This window comes from Orycteropus afer, unplaced genomic scaffold, assembly GCF_000298275.1.
Source record: "Orycteropus afer afer isolate SDZICR_OR568_19922 unplaced genomic scaffold, OryAfe1.0 scaffold00436, whole genome shotgun sequence".
NCBI classification, from domain to species: domain Eukaryota; kingdom Metazoa; phylum Chordata; class Mammalia; order Tubulidentata; family Orycteropodidae; genus Orycteropus; species Orycteropus afer.
The window spans coordinates 2,489,777-2,513,165 of record NW_006922023.1 but is presented as its reverse complement, the minus strand read 5'-3'; the positions used below and the strand labels follow the sequence as shown (position 1 = coordinate 2,513,165).

The following is a 23,389-nucleotide window of genomic DNA, read 5'->3' as shown; positions in this document are numbered from 1 at the left end:
TTTTGTTGAATTGTTGGTGCTTCATTGGTCTTTATATTTTTCTGTGCTGAGTTCAGTTTTGTTGGCTAATGTTTTCTCCCTTTTCTTCTTTACAGTTGGTTTTGTGCTTATTAAACCTATATGTTTCCCTTCCTTCTGGATTTGCTTAGAAGAGTTGTTACTTTACTCTGTGGTTACCTTGGAGTATATTCTTGTGTCTACATTTTTAGAACAGTGCGTACTGTGAAGACATCCTGTTTCCCTCTCCATTTGAGGGTCTTTACCTAGAAGTTTTATTCTCTCTGATAGGTTAGTTGTTGTTGTTGTGTGCTGATTGAGTTGCTTGGTTTTTAAGGTACAATGTTTTGTGGTCTTATTTTGAGTATCTATTTCTGATTTTGTTTTAGTGTTGATGCCATGTATCATGGTTTTGTTATCTCTGTTGTGGGTTCTCTATTGGAAGGACTTCCTTAAACATTTCTTTTAGGGTTGGTCTGGTTTTCACAAAATCCCTTAATTTCTGTTTGTCTGAGAATGCCTTTATTTCACCCTCATATTTGATGGATAATTTGGCTGTATATAGGATTCTTGGTTGGAAGTTCTTTTCCTTCAGTGTTTTATATATGCCATCCCATTGCCTTCTTGGCTGCATAGTTTCTGCTGAGTAATCGGAGCTCAGCCTAACTCTTTGATTATTATAAGTAATATTTCTTTTTTCTCGGGCAGCTCTCAAAATTTGTCTTTGTCTTTGGTTTTGGAAAGTTTGTTTATAATATGCCTCTGTGTTTTTCTCTTGGGATCTATCTTGTATGGGGTTCTATGAGCTTCTTGGACAGATATTTTTTCTTCCTTCATAAATGGGGGAAGTTTCCTGCTAGCAGGTCTTCCATAATTTTCTCAGTGGTCTTTTTCACCTCTTCTTGTTCTGGAATTCCAATGAGTCTTATATTGTTTCTTCTCAAGTCATCGCATATAATTCTTAGGTTCTCTTCATTTCTCTTATATCTTTGTTTTGATTTTTCTTCATACAGGCAAGTATCCAGGTATTTATTCTAGTTGGGATATGCGTTCTTCAGCCAGTTATAACCTACTCTTTTGTGCTTTTACTGTGTTGTGTAATTCTGTCATTTTGGTAGTCATCTTTTGCATTTCGGTATTCATCTTCTGCATTTCTAACTGCTGTTTTTGTATGAGTTCTGATTGTGCATTAATCTTATTATTCTGTTCGTGAATGATTTTCCTGAGTTCTTCCAGGGAACTGTCTGTGTTCTCCTTGTTTCTGTTTGGGGTTTCCTTAGGCTGTTGTATAGCTGTATAAATATGTCTTCTAAATTCCTTCTCAGGTAATTCTATTGCCTCCTCTTCCTCCATGTGTAATGAGACCTTTGGTTGTGGTTTTGCTTCTAATGCCTTGTACTGTTTTTTTTTTTTTTTTGTTGTTGTTTGTTTGTTTGATTTGTGGTTGCCTGTTGTTTCCTAGACATTTTGAGGTTGTCTTTAATTGTTGCTTATGTGTTGATTTGTTTTGTCTTGGTTTTATGGCTTACTATTTTGAAAAGGTGATGCTGGTGTATTTTATTTTATTTAATTATTAATTCAAGTATACTGGTTTACTCTGCAGTTTTCTTCATGGAATCACTGTGTGGAATGCGGATGTGGTTTCTGTTTGTTGTAAACAGGGTTTAGAGTTCCAACTGGGAGGTTTTATGTAGACTGAATGTTGTTTCTTCTACTGGATGAGTGAAGTTATTGGCAGAGAAGGTGAGAGTGGAAAAAGGAAAGCCTGCTGTTGCTATGGGGCAGTTTCTAGGCCTTTGGGTTGGCTGCTATTGATGATGTCATACTGTTATTTAAAGGCCCGCAGCTCAATATCAGGAAAGACTCAGGTTGTTAGGGGGTCGCCACTTTCTGCCAGATTCACACACAAAAAAAAACCCCGGTTCCCAAGGCCCCTTGGTGCCAAAAAACTGACCCAAGGCAACTTTCTGGCTCCGCAGTAGGCCGTGTGTGCTTCTCTCTCCAGCCCCACCTGCCTGCGGTGCCAGCCCAACCTCCCCTGACTGTGATCAGCTTGGGAGTTTGTCTTTAGGTCTGCCCACCTCTGGCGCCAAAGACATGCTCTGTTTCAGCTGCGCTGGAGTTGGGAGAGTGCCTGTTAGTAATCTGTGGTTCCAATATTAGTAAAAAGTTTAGCATAGACCTGTCAGTGCCACCAAGTTGAGCCAAGTCTATTCAGTGGCCTGCAGAGGGGGGAGCAAGTGCACCCTCCTGGAACACCAAAAGAGCTCTCTGCTTGGGTTTCAGTGGTTCTGGATGTGTCTCCTTGCACCTAGCTGACCTAAGTTACTGATAAGATCAGGTGCTGAAGATAGATTCTTGTGAAGATCACTGGTATGCTGGTGGGGAGTGCCTTCTGCCTTGGCCCAGGTAGGTTTCGGATGTCTGTTCTCTCCTGCTGGTCGCTCCCCCAGGGAAGTTCCTAATGACCTTTCTTGGTGCCTGTCTGCATTACACAAGGTAGATCTTCTTTAGTTCCTTCCCCTGTACCTTTCTTCCAAATCTACTCCTCTGAATTTGGTGCACTCTGACTCAGTGAGCTGTTCAGAGCACCAAAATCCCTAATTCAAACTGCTGTATCTAGTTTTTCAAGCACAAAGATGCTAGAGAGAAATAACGTGGTGGTTACTGATGAGACTCCATCTTGAATGGTTCATGTTTTTTATGTCTTAAGAAATCTCTGCCTAGCCTAACAACCTAAGGTTTTTTTTTTTTTTAACAAGTTTTATAGTTTCAGTTCTTACTTTGGGTGTATTTGACCCATTTTGAATTATTTTTTCTATATGTTCTTGTTGTTATGTGCCATTGAGTTGGCTTTGACTCATAGCAATTCTATGTACAACAGAATGAAACAATGCTTGGTCCAACAACAGCCTCACAATGATTGCTATACTTGAGCCCATTTTTGAAGCCCCTGTGTCAGTTCATTTCACTGAGGGCCTCCCCCTTTTTTGTTGACCCTCCACTTTACCAAACATGATATCCTTCTCCAGGGAATGGTCTCTTCTGACAACATGACCAAAGTAGGTGAGATAAAGTCTGGCCATTCTCATTTCCAAGGACCATTTCAGCTGCACTTCTTCCTGGACAGATTTGTTAGTTCTTCTGGCAGTCCAAGGTACTTCCAGTATTCTTTGTTAACACCACAGCTAAAAGCATCAGCTCTTCTTCAGTCTTCCTTATTCATTGCCCAGCTTTCACATGCATATGGCACAATTAAAAACACCATGGCTTGGTTTGGGAGCACCTCAGTCCTCAAAAAGTGACATCATTGCTCTTCAGCAGTTTAAAGAGGTCTTATGCAGCAGATTTGCCCAGTGCAATATGTTGTCTGGTTTCTTGACTGCTGCTTCCATTGGTGTTGATTGTGGACCAAGTAATATGAAATCTTTGACAACTTCAATCTTTTCGCCATTTATCGTGATATTTCTTACTGGTACTTGTAGGACTTTCATTTTCTTTGTGTTGAGGTGTAATCCATACTGCAGACTGCAGTCTTCAGTCTTCAATAAGTGCTTCAAGTCATCCTCACTTTCATCAAGCGAAGTTATGTCATCAGCATATTGTAAGTTTTTAATGTCTTCCTCCAATCCTGATGCCATGTTCTTCTTCATATAGTCCAGCCTCTCAGATCATTTGCTCAACATACAGATTGAATAAGTATGGTGAAAGGGTACAATCCTGCTGCATTCCCTTCCTAATTTTAAACCATGCAGTATCCCCTTGTTCTGTTTGAATGACAGCCTCCTGGTCTGTGTACAGATTCCTCATGAGAACAATTCGGTATTCTGGAATTCTCATTCTTCTCAATGTTATCCATAATTTGTTTTAATTCACACAATATAATGCTTGAGCTCTGGTAGCATAGTGCCTAAGGCACTTGACTGCTAACCAGAAGGCTGGCGGTTCAAATCCACCAGCCACTCCTTGGAAGGAAGGCTGGGCAATCCTACTTCCGTAGTGATACTGCCTCGGAAACCCAAGGAGGGGTCGCTATGAGTCAGGGCCAACTCGATGGCAAATAACAACAACAACAACAACAACAATGCTTTAGCATAGTCAATAAAACACAAACAAATATTTTTCTAGAATTCTTTGCTTTCAGCCAAGATCCATCTGACATCAGCAATATCCCTTGTTCCACATCCTCTTCTGAATCCAATTTGCATTTCTGGAAGTTCTCTGTCAATATAGTGCTGCAACTTTTTTGGGGTTATCTTCAGCAAAAGTTTATTTGTGTATGATATTAACGATGTTGTTCAATGATTTCCACATTCTATGAGATCATCTTTCTTTGGAATGGGTACAAATATGGAACTCTTCCAGTCAGCCAGTTAGCTGTCTTCCAAATTCCATGGCATAGACAAGTAGGTACCTCCAGTGAGGCATCCATTTGTTGAAACATCTCAACAGGTATTCTGTCAATTCCTATAGACTTTTTTTCTGGCAATTCCTTCCAAGCAGCTTTGACTTCTTCCTTCATTACCATCAGTTCTTGATCATATGCCACCTCCTGAAAAGGATGAACATCAATCAATTCTTTTTGGTCCAGTGACTCTGTGTATTCCTTCCATCTTCTTTTGATGACTTCCTGCATAATTCAATATTTTGCCCATAGAATCTTTCAGTATTGCAACTTGAGGCCTGAATTTTTTCTTCAGTTTTTCAGCTTGAGAAATGCTGAGCATTTTCTTCACTTTTGGTTTTCTAACTCCAGATCTTTGTACATTTCATTATAATATTGCCTTTGTCTTCTCAAGCTACTTTTTGAAATCTTCTGTTCAGCTCCTTTATCTTTTCATTTCTTCCATTTGTTTTACTTACTTTCCATTCCAGAACAAATTTCAGACTCTCTTCTAACATCTAGTTTGGTATTTCTTCCTTTCCTGTCCTTTTAATGACTTTTTGCTTTCTTCATGGATGATGTGCTTGATATCATTCCACAATTCTTCTGGTTTTCAGTCATTGGTGTTTAGTGTGTCACATCTATTCTTTAGATGGTCTCTAAATTCAGGAGGGATATAATAAAGGTCATATTTTGGCTGTTGTGAAGTTATTTTAATTTTCTTCAACTTTAACTTGAACTTGCATATGAACAACTGATGATCTGTTTCACAGTCAGCTCCTGGACTTGTTTTGGCTTCTCCAGTGCTTCTTTCTATAGACGTAGTTCATCTGATTCCTGTGTATTCTATCTGGCAAGGCCCACAGGCATAGCTGTTATTTACATTGAAAAAAGTATTTGCAGTGAATAAGTGGTTGGTCTTGTAAAAGTCTATCATGAAATCTTCAGTGTCTTTTCTATCACCAAGGCCATATTTTCCAACTACTGATGATTCTCCTTTGTTTCTAACTTTTTGTATTCCAGTTACCAGTAGTAATCAACACATCTTGATTGCAAGTTTGGTTAATTTCAGACTTCAGATCTTCAGTGTTCTCCTCTTTGGCTTTGGTGCTTTGTGTATAAATTTGAATAATGGTAGTATTAACTGGTTTTCCTTGTGTGCACATGGATATTATCCTATCACTGACAGCATTGTACTTCAGGATAGATCTTGAAACATTCTTTGTAACAATGAATGCCATGCCATCCTCTTCAATTTGTCATTCCTGGCATAGTTGATCATATGGTTGTCTGAATCAAAATGGCTAAAACCAGGCCATTTCAGCTCACCAATGCCGCAGACATTAATCTTTATGCTTTCCATTTCATTTTTGACAACTTCCAATTTTCACACATTCACACTTTGTACATTCCATGTTCCAATTATTATTGAATGTTTGCAGCTGTTTCTTCCCATTTTGAGTTGTGCCACATCAGCAAATGGAGGTCTGGAAAGGTTTACTACATCCACGTCATTAAGGTTGACTCTACTTTGAGGAGGCAGCTCTTCCCCTGTTGTATTTTTAATACCTTCCAATCTGAAGGGCTCAGCTTCTGGCACTATATCAGACAATGTATCAGAGGTATTAATAATGTTTTCCAGTAATATATCAGACAGTGTTTCACTGGTATTCATAAAGTTTTCACTGGCAAATTCTTTGAGAAGTGGAAGGCTCCTTCCTTCTTCTGAGCTTGTCTTAGTCTGGAGGCTCTGCTGAAACCTGTCCACCATGAGTGACCCTGCTGGTATTTGAAATACCATTGTCATAACCTTTTGCCTCACAGCAACATACAAGCCACCACAGTATGACAAACTTATAGACAAGTGGTGGATTTTTTCTGTATAGTGCAAGGTAAAGACCAAATAATATATCATTTTATTCCACATGTATATCCAGTTATTGCAACATGCTTCGATGAAAGGACTGTCCTTTTCCTACTGAATTACTCTTGCACTTCTGTAAGAAATCTATTTACAATGTATGTTTGAGTCTATTTCTACACTTTCTATTCTATTTCTATGAACTGCCTATTCATATTCTTCTGCATTCTATTGGGCTACTCTTTCAAGTTTTATTTTATAGATTGTATGAGCTGTTTTTAAAAGAAGGAAATTAGTTCTTTTTTTCTTTGTGTGGTAATTTTTCTTCCAACTTTACCATTTAGTTTATAGCATTTACAAGTTTTTTTCTAAATTTAACTTTTTTAAAATTAACTTTATTGAGGTATAATTTACATCAATAAAATACATGCATTTTAAGTATACAATTCAATGAATTTGAACAATTATGTTCATCTATATAATTGCCACCTCAGTCAAGCTGTGGAACAATCTCATCATTCCAAATTATTTCTTCATACCCTTTATAGATAATTCCCTCACTCCTGGGCTTAGGAAAGCACTCACTTGCCTTTAAAAAAAATTATCAAAGTAAAGTTGATATATCATATAATTAATCATTTTAAAGTGGCCAAATCATTGACATTCAGAACATTAACAATATTGTGAAACTACATCCTCCATTTCTTGTTGGAAGGATTTTTACATCTATTTTATTTTAATAAGGATATTGGTCTGTAGCTTTTTTGTTTCCTCCCTTTTGGTGTCTTTGGCTTTGACGCCAAGATAATGCTGATCTCATAGATGTAATAGGAAATCTTCTGATCTCTTCTAATTTTTAAAGGACTTGAGCAAATGTGGGACAATGAACTTGATTTGGCCTCTGTCTCTGGTTCTTGAAAATAACCTCTGGCATTCCCCAGCAATCAAGATGCCTTTAATTATGTAAAACCTCCAGACAACACCTTAGGATGTATGCAAATGAGTAGGGGTACACAGACCACCTGACAACTTACCTCAGGAAGGGAGCAGGCAAGATGCGAGCAATCATGCATATTTATTGATTCTGCAGTCATGACTATGCATTGAGGCCCCAATCATGTATATGCATTGTTCTAAAAGGGCTTGAATACAGAAGCTATTGGGCTTCCTGAATTGGGCAGGGAGTGACACAGTCATTGGAACAGTGGAATTTTCATGCCTGGAACCCTGTCAGAGCAAGACTATGCATCTCTTCATTTGTATTCTTTCTGGTTATAAAAAGTGGGTAACTGTAAGTATAGATGAAGCTCTGTGAAATTTGTGAGTTGTTCCAAGGAATTAACATGGGTAAGGAGAAACAGTAAAGAGGCTGTGTTTTCCCACTTGGAAGTCAAAAGGACTGAATTTCTAGTGTGTGAGTCCTGAATTAGCAAGTGGTTAATTCAGAGAGAGTCTTCAGTGTTAGTCATTTCAGACAGAGTTCTTTTAATTTATGAGCTACAATTCAGCTCTGGGTCACTGTTGGAGATGAATGTGCCTTTGGAGTGGCTGGTGACAAAGAAAAAGATGTGGGAAAATGAAGACTAGATTCTTACCACACAATTAGCAGTAAAGGTGGAATTATTCCGCCTGGTCCCTTGTTTAGTGTAGTTGTTGTTGTTATATGCCGTCGAGTCGGCCCCGACTCATAGCGACCCCTCCTTGGGTTTCCGAGGCAGTATCACTACGGAAGTAGGATTGCCCAACCTTCCTTCCGAGGAGTGGCTGGTGGGTTTGAACCGCCAGCCTTCTGGTGAGCAGTCAAGTGCCTTAGGCACTATGCTACCAGAGCTAGTGCAGTAGGATTGTTAATTCTCCTTTACATGTTTGGTAGAATTCACTAGTGAAATCATCTGGTCCTGGCCTTTTCTTTGTGGGGAGATTTAAGAAATTACTGATTGAATATCTTTGATTGTTCAGATTTTCAATTTCTTTTTGAGCAATTTAATAATGTTTGTGTTTGTAGAAATATACCCATTTCATCTAGGTTGTCTATTTTGTTGGAGTTCATAGTAATCACTTGGAATCTTTTGTTTCTGTCCCCAGAAATACCTTAGTAATGTACCAATTTTCACTTCTGATTTTAGTTTTATATTTTCTCTGTTTTTTCTTTGTCAATCCAGTTAAAAGTTTGCCAGTTTCATTAATCTTTTCAAAGAAATGGCTTGTTAATTTTCTATATCAATTTTCTATCTCCTTTTTCATTCATTTCTACTCTAATCTTTATTATTTCCTTTCTTTTGCTAGCTCTAGGTTTAGTTTCTTCATTTTCTTTTTAAATAATATTTTATTGTGTTTTCAGTGAAAGTTTACACAGCAGTTTATGTTCCCATTCAATAGTTCCTATACAAAATGTTCACTGATGTTGGTATTCTTCGCAATGCAGGTGTATTCTTATTGTTTCTGTTATTTTTTAAAATTTTATTTGTTTTTTTAGGTCTTTAAGGTATTAACTTCGGCTTTTGATTTCATACATTTTCTTCTTAAATGCATTTTATCAAAATATGATTTATGTACAGTGAAATACACAAAACCAAAGTGACATTGGTCAATGCATTATTTATTTATTTATTTTTTTAGTGTTCCCTCCTCTCCCCTCCCACCCCTGGCAACCAACAAAGAAAGTTTCCCTCCATATATAAACCTTTTCTTGACCCTTCACAACAATGAACTAATACTATATTTGTCCTTCTGTGATTGACTTATTTCACTCAGCATACTGTCCTCCAAGTTCATCCATATTATGAGATGTTTTGCAGACTCTACATTATTCTTTAGTGCTGCATAGCATTCCATTATGTGTGTGTACCACACACTCATCCACCACTCTTCCACCAATGGGCATGTAGGTTGTTTCCATCTTTTTGCTATTGTAAATAGTGCTGCAATGAACATGAGTGTGCATATATCTGTTCCTGCCCTGGCTCTCACCTCTCTATATACCTTGTAATGGGATTGGTGGGTCAAACGTTATCTGCAATTCCAGCTTTCTAAGGAATCTCCATATTGCTTTCCACAGTGGTTGTACACTTCACAGCCCCACCAGCAGTGTATGAGAGTCCTATTTTCTCCACAACCCCACCAGCATGTGTTATGTTCTGTCTTGTTGAACCTTGCCATCAGTTCTGGGATGAGATGGTATCTCATTGTTGTTTTGATTTGCATCTCTCTGAGGGCCAATGATTGTGAGCATCTCTTCATGTATTTGCTGGTCACCTGAATATCCTCCTTGGTGAAGTGTCTATTCATGTCTTCTGCTCATTTTTCAATTGGATTGTTAATTCCTTTGGTGTTGAGGCACTGAAGTTTTCCATCAGTCTTAGAGATAAGACCCTTGCCAGATATGTAATTATCAGCAAATATGAATTTGTTGCTGTTATTTTTGTTATGTGCTTTCATGGTGTCAATTTCTTTGTTCCATATAATTTTGTATGCTGAGCTCGTTTTGTTTATGAATCATGTCATCACTTCCTTTGTTGCTATTGTTTTAGTATTTGCTAAATATTTGTGCTGGTCCTCTTTTTTATTTTGATGTGAAAGTTTATCATTTTTCTTTGAGTGTACCCTGTGATTTACAGTTTTCTTCCCAAGTTTAGAACAGTCTGTTCTATCTTGTAGTTGTCTTGACATCCCTACCATCTAGAAGTTCTGCAATGATACAGTTTTTTCCCTCATTTTGGTTTTTAGTTGTCCTCATTTATCAATTGATGTCTCTGGTTCCCTGTTTACAGTCTTGTAAGCTTATTTACTTTGGGTACTTCCATATCTGGGTTGGTTTCTGGGTTATATCATCATGTGTGTTAATGGTTAGTTGTTGTTGTTGGCTGTTGTTGCTTCTCTGTCCAAAGGATTCTCTTGTAAGTTTGGTCTGGTTTTAACACATTCCCTTAATTTCTGCTTGTCTGGAAATGCCCTAATTTCACCATCATATTTGAGGGACAGTTTTGCTGAGTACATAATTCTTGGTTGGAAATTTTTCTCTTTCAGGGTTTTATATATACCATCCTTTTGTCTTCTTGCCTGCATGGTTTCTGCTGAGAAATCCAAGCCTAGTCTTATTGATTGCTCCTTGTAGGTAACTTTTTGTTTTTCCCATGCTGCTCTCATGATTCTTTCTTTTGCTTTGGTTTTGTTTGAGTTTGATGATGATATGTCTTGGTGATTTTCTTTTGGGATCTATCCTGTTTGGGGTTCGTTGGACTTCCTGAATGGATATATTCTCAACTTTCATCATATCAGGGAAGTTCTCTTCCAACAAATCTGGCACAATTTTCTCAGTGGTTTTCTTTTTCTCTTCCTGCTCTGGAATTCCAATGATATAAGTTATTCTTTTTGATGGTATCCCACATGAACCTTAGGCTTTCTTCATTTTGTTTTGATCTTTTTTCTGATTGATCCCTTTCCAAAGAATTATTCAGATATTTATCTTCAATCTCATTAATTCTGATTTCCATTGCATCAGTTCTACTCCTTTGCCCTTTCAATATGTTATCTATTTCTGACAATTTAGTATTAATCTTCTGGATTTCTATCTATGGATTTTTGAATCATTTCTAATTTTTCATTTATCTTTTTCTTATATTTTTTTCCAAAATTTTTCTAGGGTTTTGTCTGTGTTTTCCTTGATCTGTCTCTCAATCCTTTGACAATACCTCAATATAATTCTTTTGAATTCCTTATCAGGGATTTCTGATGCTGTGTATTCCTCAGGGATGTGTTTTGGGTCTGTATCCTGGTCCCTTGTTTCTCTTGCTTTATCTTGCTTCTTGGCATGCATTGTGATGCTCTGTTGTCTCTGAGGTATTGTGACATTTTTGTGTTTATATTTAATTGGTGATTGTATGTTTGAGTGACTTGCCCACAATTTTCATTTTCTTTGTTTTGTTTGTATGTTATCTATGTAAGCGGGGTACTGTCTGGACTCCCCTATTCACGACTTGAAAGCACTTATATGCTCATCATCTGTCTCCTTTCCTGTTGTCAGCCTTTTGTATGTTCCTGCTACCTTGGCAAACAGAGCCTATTTTTAGGTCCCTGGAATCTGAATGAGAATGCTATCACTTTAAAATCCAAAATGGTTGTCTCTTTTAAAGATTCAAATGGCTGCACCCTCAGTCACTTTAAATATCCAAAATCGCCACTGCTTGTAAACATTCAAAATCACTGTGCCCTCAGTCACTTTAAATACTCAAAATGGCTGCCATGTGTAAACAATCAAAATGGCTGTGCACTCCAGACAGCGGAAAGTCAGCAGCTCAGGTTGTCTCCCGCCTTGCGGATTCCCTTCCTTGTCTTAGGCCAGAAGTGCAGTTGTCCCTGCAGCCTTTGGTGACCAGGGCTGATCTTTAGGTCAATTCTTAGGTCCCAAAAGCACTTGGAAATATTCAGGCTGTTGGTCCCATCAGAGTAGCTGACAGTCACAGCTCTGACCATCTTTATACTCACTGTTTTCGTTCAGGTTTTTCCACTGTTTGGTGCCTGGTCCATTTCTGTATAGTTCTTGTCAATGCTCAGGATTTCAGAATTATCTTCTGTATCTCTGTCAGTTGGTTTTTCTTTTCTTTGTTGAAAGGGGTTTGTGTCCCTTGTCTGCCTATTCCTCCATCTTACCAGAAGTCTCTTCTTTTCTTCTTTTTTAATGTATAAATTTGTTGCTATAAATGTCCTTCTTAGCAGTACCTTTGCTGCATCTCATAAGTTTTAGAATGATAAGTTTTGGAATGTTGTGTTTTTGTTTTCTTTCAGCTCCAAGTCTTTTCTAAACTCCCTAGTAATTTCTTCTTTGACCAATTAATTATTTAATAGTGTGCTGTTTAATTTCCACATAGTTGTGAATTTTCTTTCTGTAATGATTTCTAGCTTTATTCCATTGTGGCCAAAGATACTTTGTATGATTTTAATTTTTTAAAATTTATTGGGGCTTGGTTTGTGGTCCAACATATGTTTTATTTGCACTTGAGAAGATGTGTATTCTGTTGTCTGTGGTGGAGTGTTTTGTATATGACTCTCATGAAGGCTAGGTAATCTACTTCTGTGGTGATGTCACCTTGGAAACCCAAGAAGGGGTCGCTATGACTCAGGTCTGACTCGATGGCAGTGTGTTTGGTTTTTGGTTTGGCTTAGGTATAAGTGGTTTATAGTGTTGCTCAAGCCCTCTATTTCCCTAATATTATTCTGGCTAGATGTTTTCTATATTATTGAAAGTATTATGTTGATGTTGCTCACTGTTGCTTTAGAACAGTGTATCTTTTCCTTCAATTCTGTTAATATTTGCTTCACATATTTCAGGACTCTATTGTTTGGTGCATAAAGGTTTACAATTTTTACATCTTCATGATGATTTGACCCCTTTACCAATGTATAATGCTTTCTTTTGTTTCTTGTAATAGTTTTTGATTTAAGCCTATTGTTTTTTTTCCTGATATTAGTATAGCCACTTCAGCTCTGTTTTGGTTACTATTGCATGGAATATACTTTTTTACATTCTCTCCCTTCCATCATATTGTTTTATTTGGATCTAAAGTGTTTTTTTTTTTTTTATACGTTGCGAGTGGCGATCTAAGATGCAACTATTGGTCTCTCCTCATCCAGAGCAAAGAAAAGTGAAGAAAATCAAAGATGCATGGAAACAGTTAGTCCATAGGACTAATTTGTTGTTGTTTATTGTTGTGTGCTGTTGAGTCAACCTAGACTCATAGCGACCCCTCCTTGCGTTGCTGAGGCAGTATCACTATGGAAGTAGATTGCCCAACCTTCCTTCCGAGGAGTGGCTGGTGGGTTTGAACCACCAGCCTTCTGGTTAGCAGTCAAGTGCCTTAGGCACTATGCTACCTGAGCTCCTATAGGGCTAATAGGCCATGAAAATCTCAACTTACATGACCCTGAGACAAGAAGATGTGGTGCCTGGCTACTAATGACAAGCATTTTGAAAGGATCAGAAATGATATCCTGGATGGAATGGGAAAAAATGTGGAACAAAATTTAAAAAACATTAAAATGATCAGGTTACTGATCGGATAGAGATTAGTAAAACCATTGAGACTATAGTCCTGAGTCACCCTTCAGGCCTGGAATTAAACTCACTTCTGTGGCTTAACTCTCAGCCAAACTATAGACAGGGTGATGAGCCTATGAGCCAAACAACTACACCAAAGAAATGCACTCTGTAGACCAATCAACCATGGGGTATCCAAAGGGCAGCATTTACACAGGGAGAAAGGTAGGGAGCCAGGATTGCATAAGCAAGAAGGACAAAGGGAAAAAATAACCACAGGAAGGAGGTGAGAGGAGGGCTGTCATACTGTAGGGATTGTAATCCTGTCATAAAACAAAATGTGTATGAACTGTTGAATGTAAAATGAATCTGCTTTGTAAAATTTCACCCAAATTACAATAAAAAGTTAAAAAGAAAATAAAGTGAATGTTTTATAGACAGCATGTAGGTGGATCAATTTTTTTTTTTTTTAATCCATTATGCCTTTTTTGGGGAAGGCTTAATCCATTTACATTTAAAGTAATTACTTATAAGGATGACTTACTCAGCCATATTAATATTTAGTTTCTTCATGTCTTATATCTGTTCTGTTCCTCATTTCTTTCTTTTATATGACTTTTTGTAGTGCCATTTTGATCCTCATTTCCTTTTGTGTATATATTTTTAGTTATTTTCTTAGTGATTATTTATCATGGGGATTACAATTAACATCCTAAATGTATAACACTATGGCTTGAATTGATAACAAAGTAGACCTAATAACATACAAAACCCTTCTGGACAACTCCTTCCCATTATTCTTTATGTTGTTTTCACAAATTAGATTTTTGTACATTTTGCACTTATTCCCATAGATTTATAATTATTTTTGTATATTTATCTTTTAAGCCATATAAGAAATAAAAACTGGTGTTACAAACCAAAATTACAATACTATAATACTACGCTTATATGTACCTATGTTGATTACATTTTGGAATTTTTTTAAATTTGTTTGTATAGCTTTGAGTTACTAGTGCCCTTTCATCTCAGTCTGAAGGATGACGGATTCCTTTAAAATTTCCTATAGGGAAGATATACTATCAATGAGCTTCAGCTTTTATTTATTTGGGAATGCCTTTACTTCTTCATTTTTTAAAGGATAGTTTTGATGGATATAGCTTATTCTTTTTTCCTTTCAACAATTAAAAATGTCATTTCACTTCATTTTGGCTTCCATTGTCTTTGTTGCTAAATTGGTTTATAATCCTATTGAAAATCTCCTGTACATTATAAGCTGCTTCTCTCTTGCCACTTTCAAGATTCTTTGTCTTTTGACCATTTGATCATAATGTATCTTGGTGTGGATATTTTTGAATTTATTCTACTTGGAGTTCCTGGAGCTTCTCAGATATGTAGATTAATGCCATTATCAAATTAGGTGAGTTTTTGGCCATTATTTCTCCAAAGATTCTTTCCTTCACTTTTTCTCCTCCCCTTTTTGGATTCCCATTATGCATATGTCCATAGTCCTCCTGGTATCTCACAGGTCTCTGATTTTATATATATATATATATATATATAATTTTATTTATTATTTCTTCTCCAAGTAATTTCATTTGATCTATCTTCACATTTGCTTGTTCTTTATTCTGCCTGCTCAGATTTATATTGAAATCTTCTAGTGAATGTTTTATTTCAGTTATTAAACTTTTCAGCTCCAGAATTTTTTACTTGGTTCCCTTTTCTAATTTCATTCCCTTTATTGGTATTCTCTATTTATTCATATACCTTTCTACTTGTTTCCTTTGTCCATGGTTTTCTTTAATATTTCCAAGCAAGTTGGGCTAGGTGTCCCATAAATTTCTGAAATTTTCTGTCTCCTCTCCTTTTGGCTTCTATGTTACAAAGGTTATGACTTGGGGTTGCATGTCTCCTTTGTTTAATTTCTGCAGACACCCCCCCCCAATTCTTCCTACTCTTTTTCCTTTTCCTTTTTTATTTGTTAGTTTTTCTGTGTGAGAACCTGTGATCTGACTTCATTTCACCAAAATCTTACATGAAACATGTGATTTAAACTTTTTATTTTTTGTATTTTGGCCTTATTGCCTTACATGGATCACAAGACAAGGGTGATAATAAAAGACAAGGATGTCATTTTGAGTTTCTTACTCCCCACTTCTCATGATATTGGATACTTACTAATAACTCAATATCTTGTTTGCTAATGATTGAATTATTAGTCATAAAATAAAATATTAATCTTGGGTCATAATCTTTAGATTCTATTCCATTTTCTAAAACAATCCATTTCAAGACTAAGGTTTTAATAAATTTAGGATTTCAAGGAAATGAAAAAACCTATGTTAAACAGTAATCCTATTTCATTACTTTAATTTTCTTTATATTTCTACTTTAAAAAAAGTCCTTTCGTATCTTAGTTGCTATAAATATATATAGTTTTCTATTGAGTTGTACATTTAGCAAGTATTGATTCTCCCCTGAACTCTTTTGGTGCATTTTAAATGAGCAGAATTCAAAATGCTTTATTTCATTTTATTCAAACAAACACTCATATACCAGTGTTTCTGGAGGCAAACAAGGAGAATTTTCCCAGTTTTATAATTTGTAAATGCAATTTAACAACTTCTGCCATTGTTAGTGATAGACTACATTTTCCATCAGCTTTTTTAAAAAATTATGTTTTCATTTACCAGCTGATTATCCACCAAAGGATTTTGGTAGCCTAGGGTGGCTTTTTACAAAGTATTGGACATATAAAACAGAATTTTTGTTTAAAAGTAGACTTTTAAAAACACATTCATTAATTTAATGTATATTTCTACACATAACATTTAAATCCAGAATTTAGTCACCTATTTGAATTTTCAAGGTAGGAAAACACATTGTTTCAGTTTTTGAAGTGAGAAAATCACAGTCTGATGAATACAATGTTATTTAAGTCCATAGTTCTGGATTTGATGTCTTCATATTCTTAGTTATTTTATATAGTCTTGAATGTGTGCCCTAATTGCTCATTCCTTCAGTTTTCTAATAGATCAACTCTATGCTGTATATTCCCAAGAAATATGGCAAAATGCTTTTCAGTGACTGATGTACATTAAATAAAAATCCTAGGTAGAATTTAATAATTAATAAGCTATAATAATTAGTATCAGTCATATTTACAATGAAGCATATATTTTCTAGTACCTTTCGTTTCTGGATGATAAAAAAATTTACTTAGCTTTTCTGGAACCTAGTTTATTCATATATTAATCATGAATAATTAAAATAATTAATGAAGAAATTATGCCAGATGACTTTTAAAATTCCTTCCAACTTATGTGATTCCAATTTGTCTTTATTACATATTTTTTTTTATTTTAGACAAATAAATATCTACACTCAATGTATATTAAAAGGCATAATCCTGAATGCACACATTGCGTGATAGAGCTAAGAATGTTGGAAGTATTTTGTCAAAATGTTGGAAGTTTCAGAGAAGTTTTGTAGTTATTCCTTCTGCGTACAGGCATGACCAGCTATAATATGATGATAATATCTTTTTAACCTTAGTATTCCTTATATTTTAGGACTTTTCCAGGTGAGATAGAGAAGGATAAGTAATGGCCATCCTGAACTCTCCTATCTTTATGATGTCTTGCTGTTTTAAATATTCCATTTCCATTAGTTGCTCTAATGTTGTTTGTGTATTATTTGTGCTTCTATAGGTGGTAAATGGAAAATTTCCATAATCACTAGTGACCTGCCAAATGCAGGGACTAGCTCACAGATTTATATTGTACTATATGGACAATATAGAAGTTCAGCCCCCATATATCTTTATGGAACAGATGGGGCTCGATTTCAGGAAGACCATGAAGACATCTTTATGGTAAGTAATAAAATTGAGTATGGCTTGTTAGTATAAGTGATAAAATATGTAAATGATACAGCTAGTAGGTATTTTGAAATGAATGCAAGCTATCAAATTTGGCTCTTCCTATATTATAGCATTACAGGAGCTCTACTGGTTCTATGGTTAAAGCATTGGGTTACTAACCAAACGGTTGGTGGTTTGAACCCAGCAGCCATTCTTTGGGAGAAAGATGAGACAGTCTGCTTCCATCAAGATTTATAGCCCTGGAAATCCTGTGGGGGCACTTCTACTGTGTCCTATAAGGTCTTTATAGTGTCACTATGAGTTGGAATTGACTCAATGGCAGTTTATTTATTTAAAGTTATTGTTATAGCATCACTTTCCTTTAGAAGATCAACTAAAAGTAGTTCATGGCAACATTTTCTCAAGCAGATTAAGCATAAGTGAAACCTAAGTATTATAGGGGACAACAGCTAAAGAGGCATACTAATAATAACTAGATGGCCAATGTTTACTGTTTCTATATGCGTGGTTGTCAAGAGTAAGGACTTACGCCTTTCTGGTTGAAGCTGTCTGGGTAAAACTCATGCCCTAGGTCAAAACAGGCAAAATAAAAATTTCAAACAAGGAGTGCAAAGAAGTTGCCATGAAGTCATCAAGTCATGATTTGAAACACTGAGATTAAGATCTAAGGAGAAGCATAGGTAAAAAGAAAAAGAATAAAAAAAAGGTTTTTCTGTATCCTTCTCCTTTTGGCTTCCTTGTTACAAAGGTTATGACTTCCAGTTGCATGTCTTCTGTGTTTAATTTCTGCAGTGCCTTTTTTTTTCCAAACCTATGTTTCTCCCTAGATTCTAATCTCAGTGTGTCAAATCATTACTTGATACATTCATGGTAATTTCTTTGCACTCCTTGTTTGAAATTAGAATCTAAAGAGAAACAGAGGGGGCAGAGATGAATCAGAGGGGATCAGTTTCATGTTCTCAGAAATATTAGCAATCAAAGACAAGACTTGAAATCTGTCAAATCTCTAGTACTTCATGGGTGTTTTGTAATGTTTGTTGAGTGAATGGCTGGATGTATATGCATAGAAGGATAGATTTGAACTACATGGAGAGAGAGACTAAGATCGCAATTGGAAAAGGATGTATTTAATATCTTAAGTTTTTACAGATCATCCTTCTCCATGTGATTCCAGGTGTTCAGTTCACTACTACCTGTGTACTCAGCCTACATGCATCTAGCCACATGGAAACATCCTTCCTGATTGTTTAGCTTACTTTCCATACTTTGAATCAATATTTAGAGAAACCCTTTCTTTCATTAATGAACACTGCAAGTTAAAGACTTTGTATGTGTAAGAGTTTATAGAAGTGACTCTACCAAGAATCATCTAAAATTTTTGTTTTTAATTATTTTTTGTTTCTGCTTAATGCTTGCTTTTAAATCAAATTATACATTCACATTGTTTATAGGAAAAATAAAATATTTGCAAATATTTTCTCATCCCACTTCTTTCTCCTATAGGAACCTATTTTCATAGTTGAATGTTTTTTTTCTGAATGTTGCTACCTACATTTCATTTCTTCTTTTGTCCTGCCCTTTCCTGGCTGAGCCCTGGGATCTCTATATGGGTCTCTTGTTTATAGAGATGATGGCTTCATTAAATTTAACAATTTGATGCTGATTTTTGTCATATTTTTGTTTTGATGAATTACTTTTTTGTCCGTTTTCTAAGGTAAATTTTTGTTTTTCCTTTTCTTTCCTTTTTTCCTTGTAGTTTCTTTGTAAAACTATTTTCTTTTTAAAATTATGGCCAAATACACATAAAATTCACCATTTTAAGCATTTGAGTGTGTGTGTGTGTGTGTGTGTATTTATATAAACAATCTCCTCACTGGTATGGAAACAATTCTGACTCATAGTGACCCTCATTGTGTTTCCGAGGTGGTTAATCTTTAGAAGTAGATTGCCCCCATCTTCCTTCGCCAGAGGAGCTGGTGGGTTTGAACTGCCAACCTTCTGGTTAGCAGTCAAATGCTGTAGGCACTGTGCCACCAGATCTCCTTGAATGTATACAATTCAGTGAAATTTAGTATATTTACAGTGTTTTCCAACCATCACTTCTATTTAGTTACAGAACATTTTGATCAACCAAAAAAGGAAACCTCATCACTACTCTGCTTTATGTCGCTATGGATTTGCTTGCCTATTTGATTATTTCCTATAAATGAAATCATATAATAAGTATCTTTTGCACAACAGTCCTAATCAGATACATGATTTGCAAATATTTTCTCAAATTTCTTTGGGTTATCTTTTTATGTTCTTGATAATGTCATTTGATGCACAGAAATTTTTAATTTTAATGAAGTGCAGTTTATCTTTGTGTGTTTATTATTGTTGTTGCTAATTGTGTTTATAGTATTATAGCTAAGAATTCATTGTCAAAATTCCATGTTATAAAGATTTACCCCCTTTATTTTCTTCTATGAGTTTTATATTTTAGTTCTTATATTTAGATATTTGATCCATTTTGAGGTAATGTTTTATATATTGTGAGGTATGGCTCCAACATAATTCTTTTGCATGCAGCTTTCCAGTTGTTCCAGCACCATTTATTAAACAGGTTTTTTTGTTTGTTTGTTTTACCCATTAACTGTAATTCTTTGTAAAAGAAAAAAAATTCAAGTGACATGCTAGTATAGGTTTACTTTTGTACTCTGAATTCTATTCCATTGGCGTATATGTCTATTTTTATGCCAGCACCGTACTCTTTTAAATACTATAGACTTATAGTTGTTGTTGTTGTTGTTATGTGCCGTCGACTTGGCCCCGACTCATAGCGACCCCTCCTTGGGTTTCCGAGGCAGTATCACTGTGGCAGTAGGATTGCCCAACCTTCCTTCCGAGGAGTGGCTGGTGGGTTTGAACTGCCAGCCGTCTGGTTAGCAGGCAAGTGTCTTAGCCACTATGCTACCAGACTTATAGTAAGTTTTGAAAACTGAGAAGTTAGTTCTGTAATTTTGTTGTTTTTTCAAGATTGTTTGGCTGCTTGGGGTCTCTTCCAATTTTATAAAAATTTTAGGATCAGATTTTCTATTTCTGAAAAATATGCTGCTGAAATTTTGATCAGGATTGCATTGTAGCTGTAGATCACTTTGGGTAATATTGCCATCTTAACAATATTAAGTCTTTCAATCCATGAACATAGGATGTCTCTCCATTTATTTAAGTCTTCAATTTCTTTTAGCAGTGTTTTATAGATTTCAGTATATGAGTTTTTTACTTGTATAGTTAAATTTATTCATAGATATGTTAATCTTTGGCTTACTATTAATTTCCTCCTCACATTGTTCATTGCTAGTATGTAAAAATTGCACATATTTTTGTATATTAATCTTGTATTTGACAACTTTGTTGAACTTTTTTATTAACTAATTTTTTTTTTTTTTTTGGTGTGGATTCTTTATTCTATATATGAGCTCATGTCATCTATGAATAGAAACAGTTTTACTCTTTCCTCTATTTGGATATATTTGATTTCTTTTGTTACCTACTATCTGGCTAGATATTCTAGTACAGTGTCTGGCTAGAAATTCTAGTACAATATCAAATACCAGTGGGGAAAGCCATCATTCTTACCCTGTTCATAATCTTAAGGAAAGTTTTCAGCCTTTGCTCTTTGAGTATGATGCTAGCTGTCAGTTTTTCATAAGTACTCTTGATTATGTTGAAGGTTTTCTTTTCTATTCTTGTTTGCTGAGTATTTTTGTCATGAAAGGGTGCTGAGTTTTGTAAATTTTTAAAACCATTCTTTTAATATAGTTGTGGTGTAGTAAATTACCTGGTATGATTTTTCTAGCCAGAAGTCTTTGTAAACTGTGGTGGAATTTGCTGTGAGCAACTGAGGAGCTCCTGATTATTAAAAGTATCCACCTGGGTTATTTCTGTTGAGAGTAGCACAAAACAATGTTCTGGGAAGTTTGCTCTCTCTCAGGTGCTCAGAATTGGATAATTTGGACACTCTGCCAGGCTCAAAAGGAGACCTACTGGAGGCAGAACTCTCTCTGACTGCTGGCTGAGAAGGATGTGCTGCTGAGAGAAACATGATGCTGAGAGAAACGTGCTGCTGAGAGAAATATGCCACTGAGAGACATGTGCTCCTGAGAGACACATGCTGCTGGGAAAGAGATGCAAGAGACACACATTGCTGAGAGAGACACATACTGCTGGGAGAGAGACTGTGAAAGACTGTTGGCTGAGAGACGGTGGACTTAGAGGGACTGAGCATTGTTCCTGAACTTGAATTGTAGCCTGGTGCTTCCCTAATAAACCCCATAATCTGTGAGTTCTGTGTGGCCACAGCAGCGAATTATTGAACCCAGCAGAAAGATGGTGGGTGCTGCGGGAGGAATGGTTGGTATCAGGGTTGAGGAAAGGGCTAGAGGAAGGCAGCATGTCTGGCCTCACAGGAATAGGCCTTGGACTATTGATGGTGAGTCTGTCTTTCCCTTGTGGGGTTAGAGGAAATCAGAAGATGTGCCCTCCCTGCCCCTTTGGCAACAGTATGTACAGATTGATTTTCTTATGTTGAATGACCCTCACATTTGTGGAAAAATTCACAGTTGGTCATATTGTATAATCTTTTCTTATGTACTACTAGATTCAGTTGGCTGCATTTTGTCAAGGAATTTTGCATCTCTATTCACAAGTCTGTAGTTTTCTTTTCCCATTATGTTTTTATTTGGCTTTGATATCAGAGTAATTCTGGTCTCATAGATTGATTTAGGAACTGTGCTTTCTTATTTAGTTTTTCTTTTTATGGAAAATTTTAGAAAGGATTCATGTTAACTCTTCTTTAAATGCTTGGTAGAGTTCACTAGTGTAGCCATGTGAACTTGAACTTTTTTATGTTGGGAGATTTTTTAAATTACTGATATAATCTTATTTTTCATATTTCTTTCTTTTTTCTTTTTTTAATATCTTCTCCAATCAGTTTTGGTAGTTTATATGTCTCTGGAAATTTGTATATTTTATCTAGATTTTCTAATGTGTTGGTGTACTTTGTATTCTCTTCTAATTCTTTTATTTCTGTCGGGTCTATAGTAACGTTTATTTCTAATTTTACCTATTTGTGTCTTCTCTCCTTTATTTTCCTTTATCAGTCCATCTACAGATTTGTCAATTTTGTTCTTCTTTACAAAGGGCCAATTTTTGGTCTCATTACATCTATTGTTTTCCTACTGTCTATTTTAATTATCTCTGCTCTGGTATTTACTATTTCCTTCTTTCTGCTAACTTTTTCTAGTTTCTTATGGTATAAAGCTGGAAATGTTTCTTCTTTTTTAATATATGCATTTACTGCTATAAATTTCCTTGATTGCACATTGCATACCATAAGTTTTGGTATATTATTTTTTCTCCTTTGTCTCAAAACATTTCTTAATTTCTTTATTTTGATCTATTGTTTATTAAACAAACATTGGTTATCTAATAGTCTTTTGTTTAATTTCTACATATTTTTGGGTTTTACAGAGTTCCTTCTGTTTTTGATTTCTAGTTTCATTCCATTGTGGTTGCAGAAGATAATTTGTATGATTACAATTCCTTAAATTTATTGAGATTTGTTTTGTGATCTAAAATATGATCTATTCTAGAGAATGCTCAATGTGCACTGAAGAAGACTATGTGTTCTATTACTGGGTGGAATATTGTATGTATGTCTGTTCAGTCTAGTTAGCTTATAGTGTTGTTCAAGTTTTCCATTTCCTTATTGATAATCTGTCTACATGCCCTATACATTATTTGAGATTGCATATTGAAGTATCCAAATATTATTGTAAACTCAAAAAATGCAACCACTGCTGTGGTGTCAGATCTGACTCATAGTGACCCCTCCTTGGGTTTCTGAGGTGGTATCACTGTGGAAGTAGATTGCCCAACCTTCCTTCTGAGGAGTGGCTGGTGGGTTTGAACTGCCAGCCTTCTGGATAGCAGTCAAATGCCTTAGGCACTATGCCACCAGAGCTCCTAAATATTATTGTAGAACTGTCTATTTCTCCCTTTAATTTTAGCAATTTATTTTTATTTATTTATTTTATTGTGATTTGGGTGAAGGTTTGCAGAGCAAATTCACTTTCCATACAGCATTTCATATATACTTTGTCTCATGACATTGACTACAGTTTACCATAATGCAGCAGCTCCCCTCCCACCTCCTTCCCACAGTTACCTCTTCCCAGTGTCCAT

General features: G+C 35.8%; 1 protein-coding gene across 1 annotated transcript in view; it reads left to right on the top strand.

Annotated features, from left to right (window-relative positions):
• RP1 (RP1 axonemal microtubule associated) overlaps positions 1 to 23,389 on the top strand; it is an 874,252-nt gene that overhangs the window by 94,954 nt on the left and 755,909 nt on the right. The window contains 1 exon segment of the mRNA XM_042782735.1: positions 16,989 to 17,152. Within this exon segment, the coding sequence (XP_042638669.1) occupies positions 16,989 to 17,152 (164 nt within the window).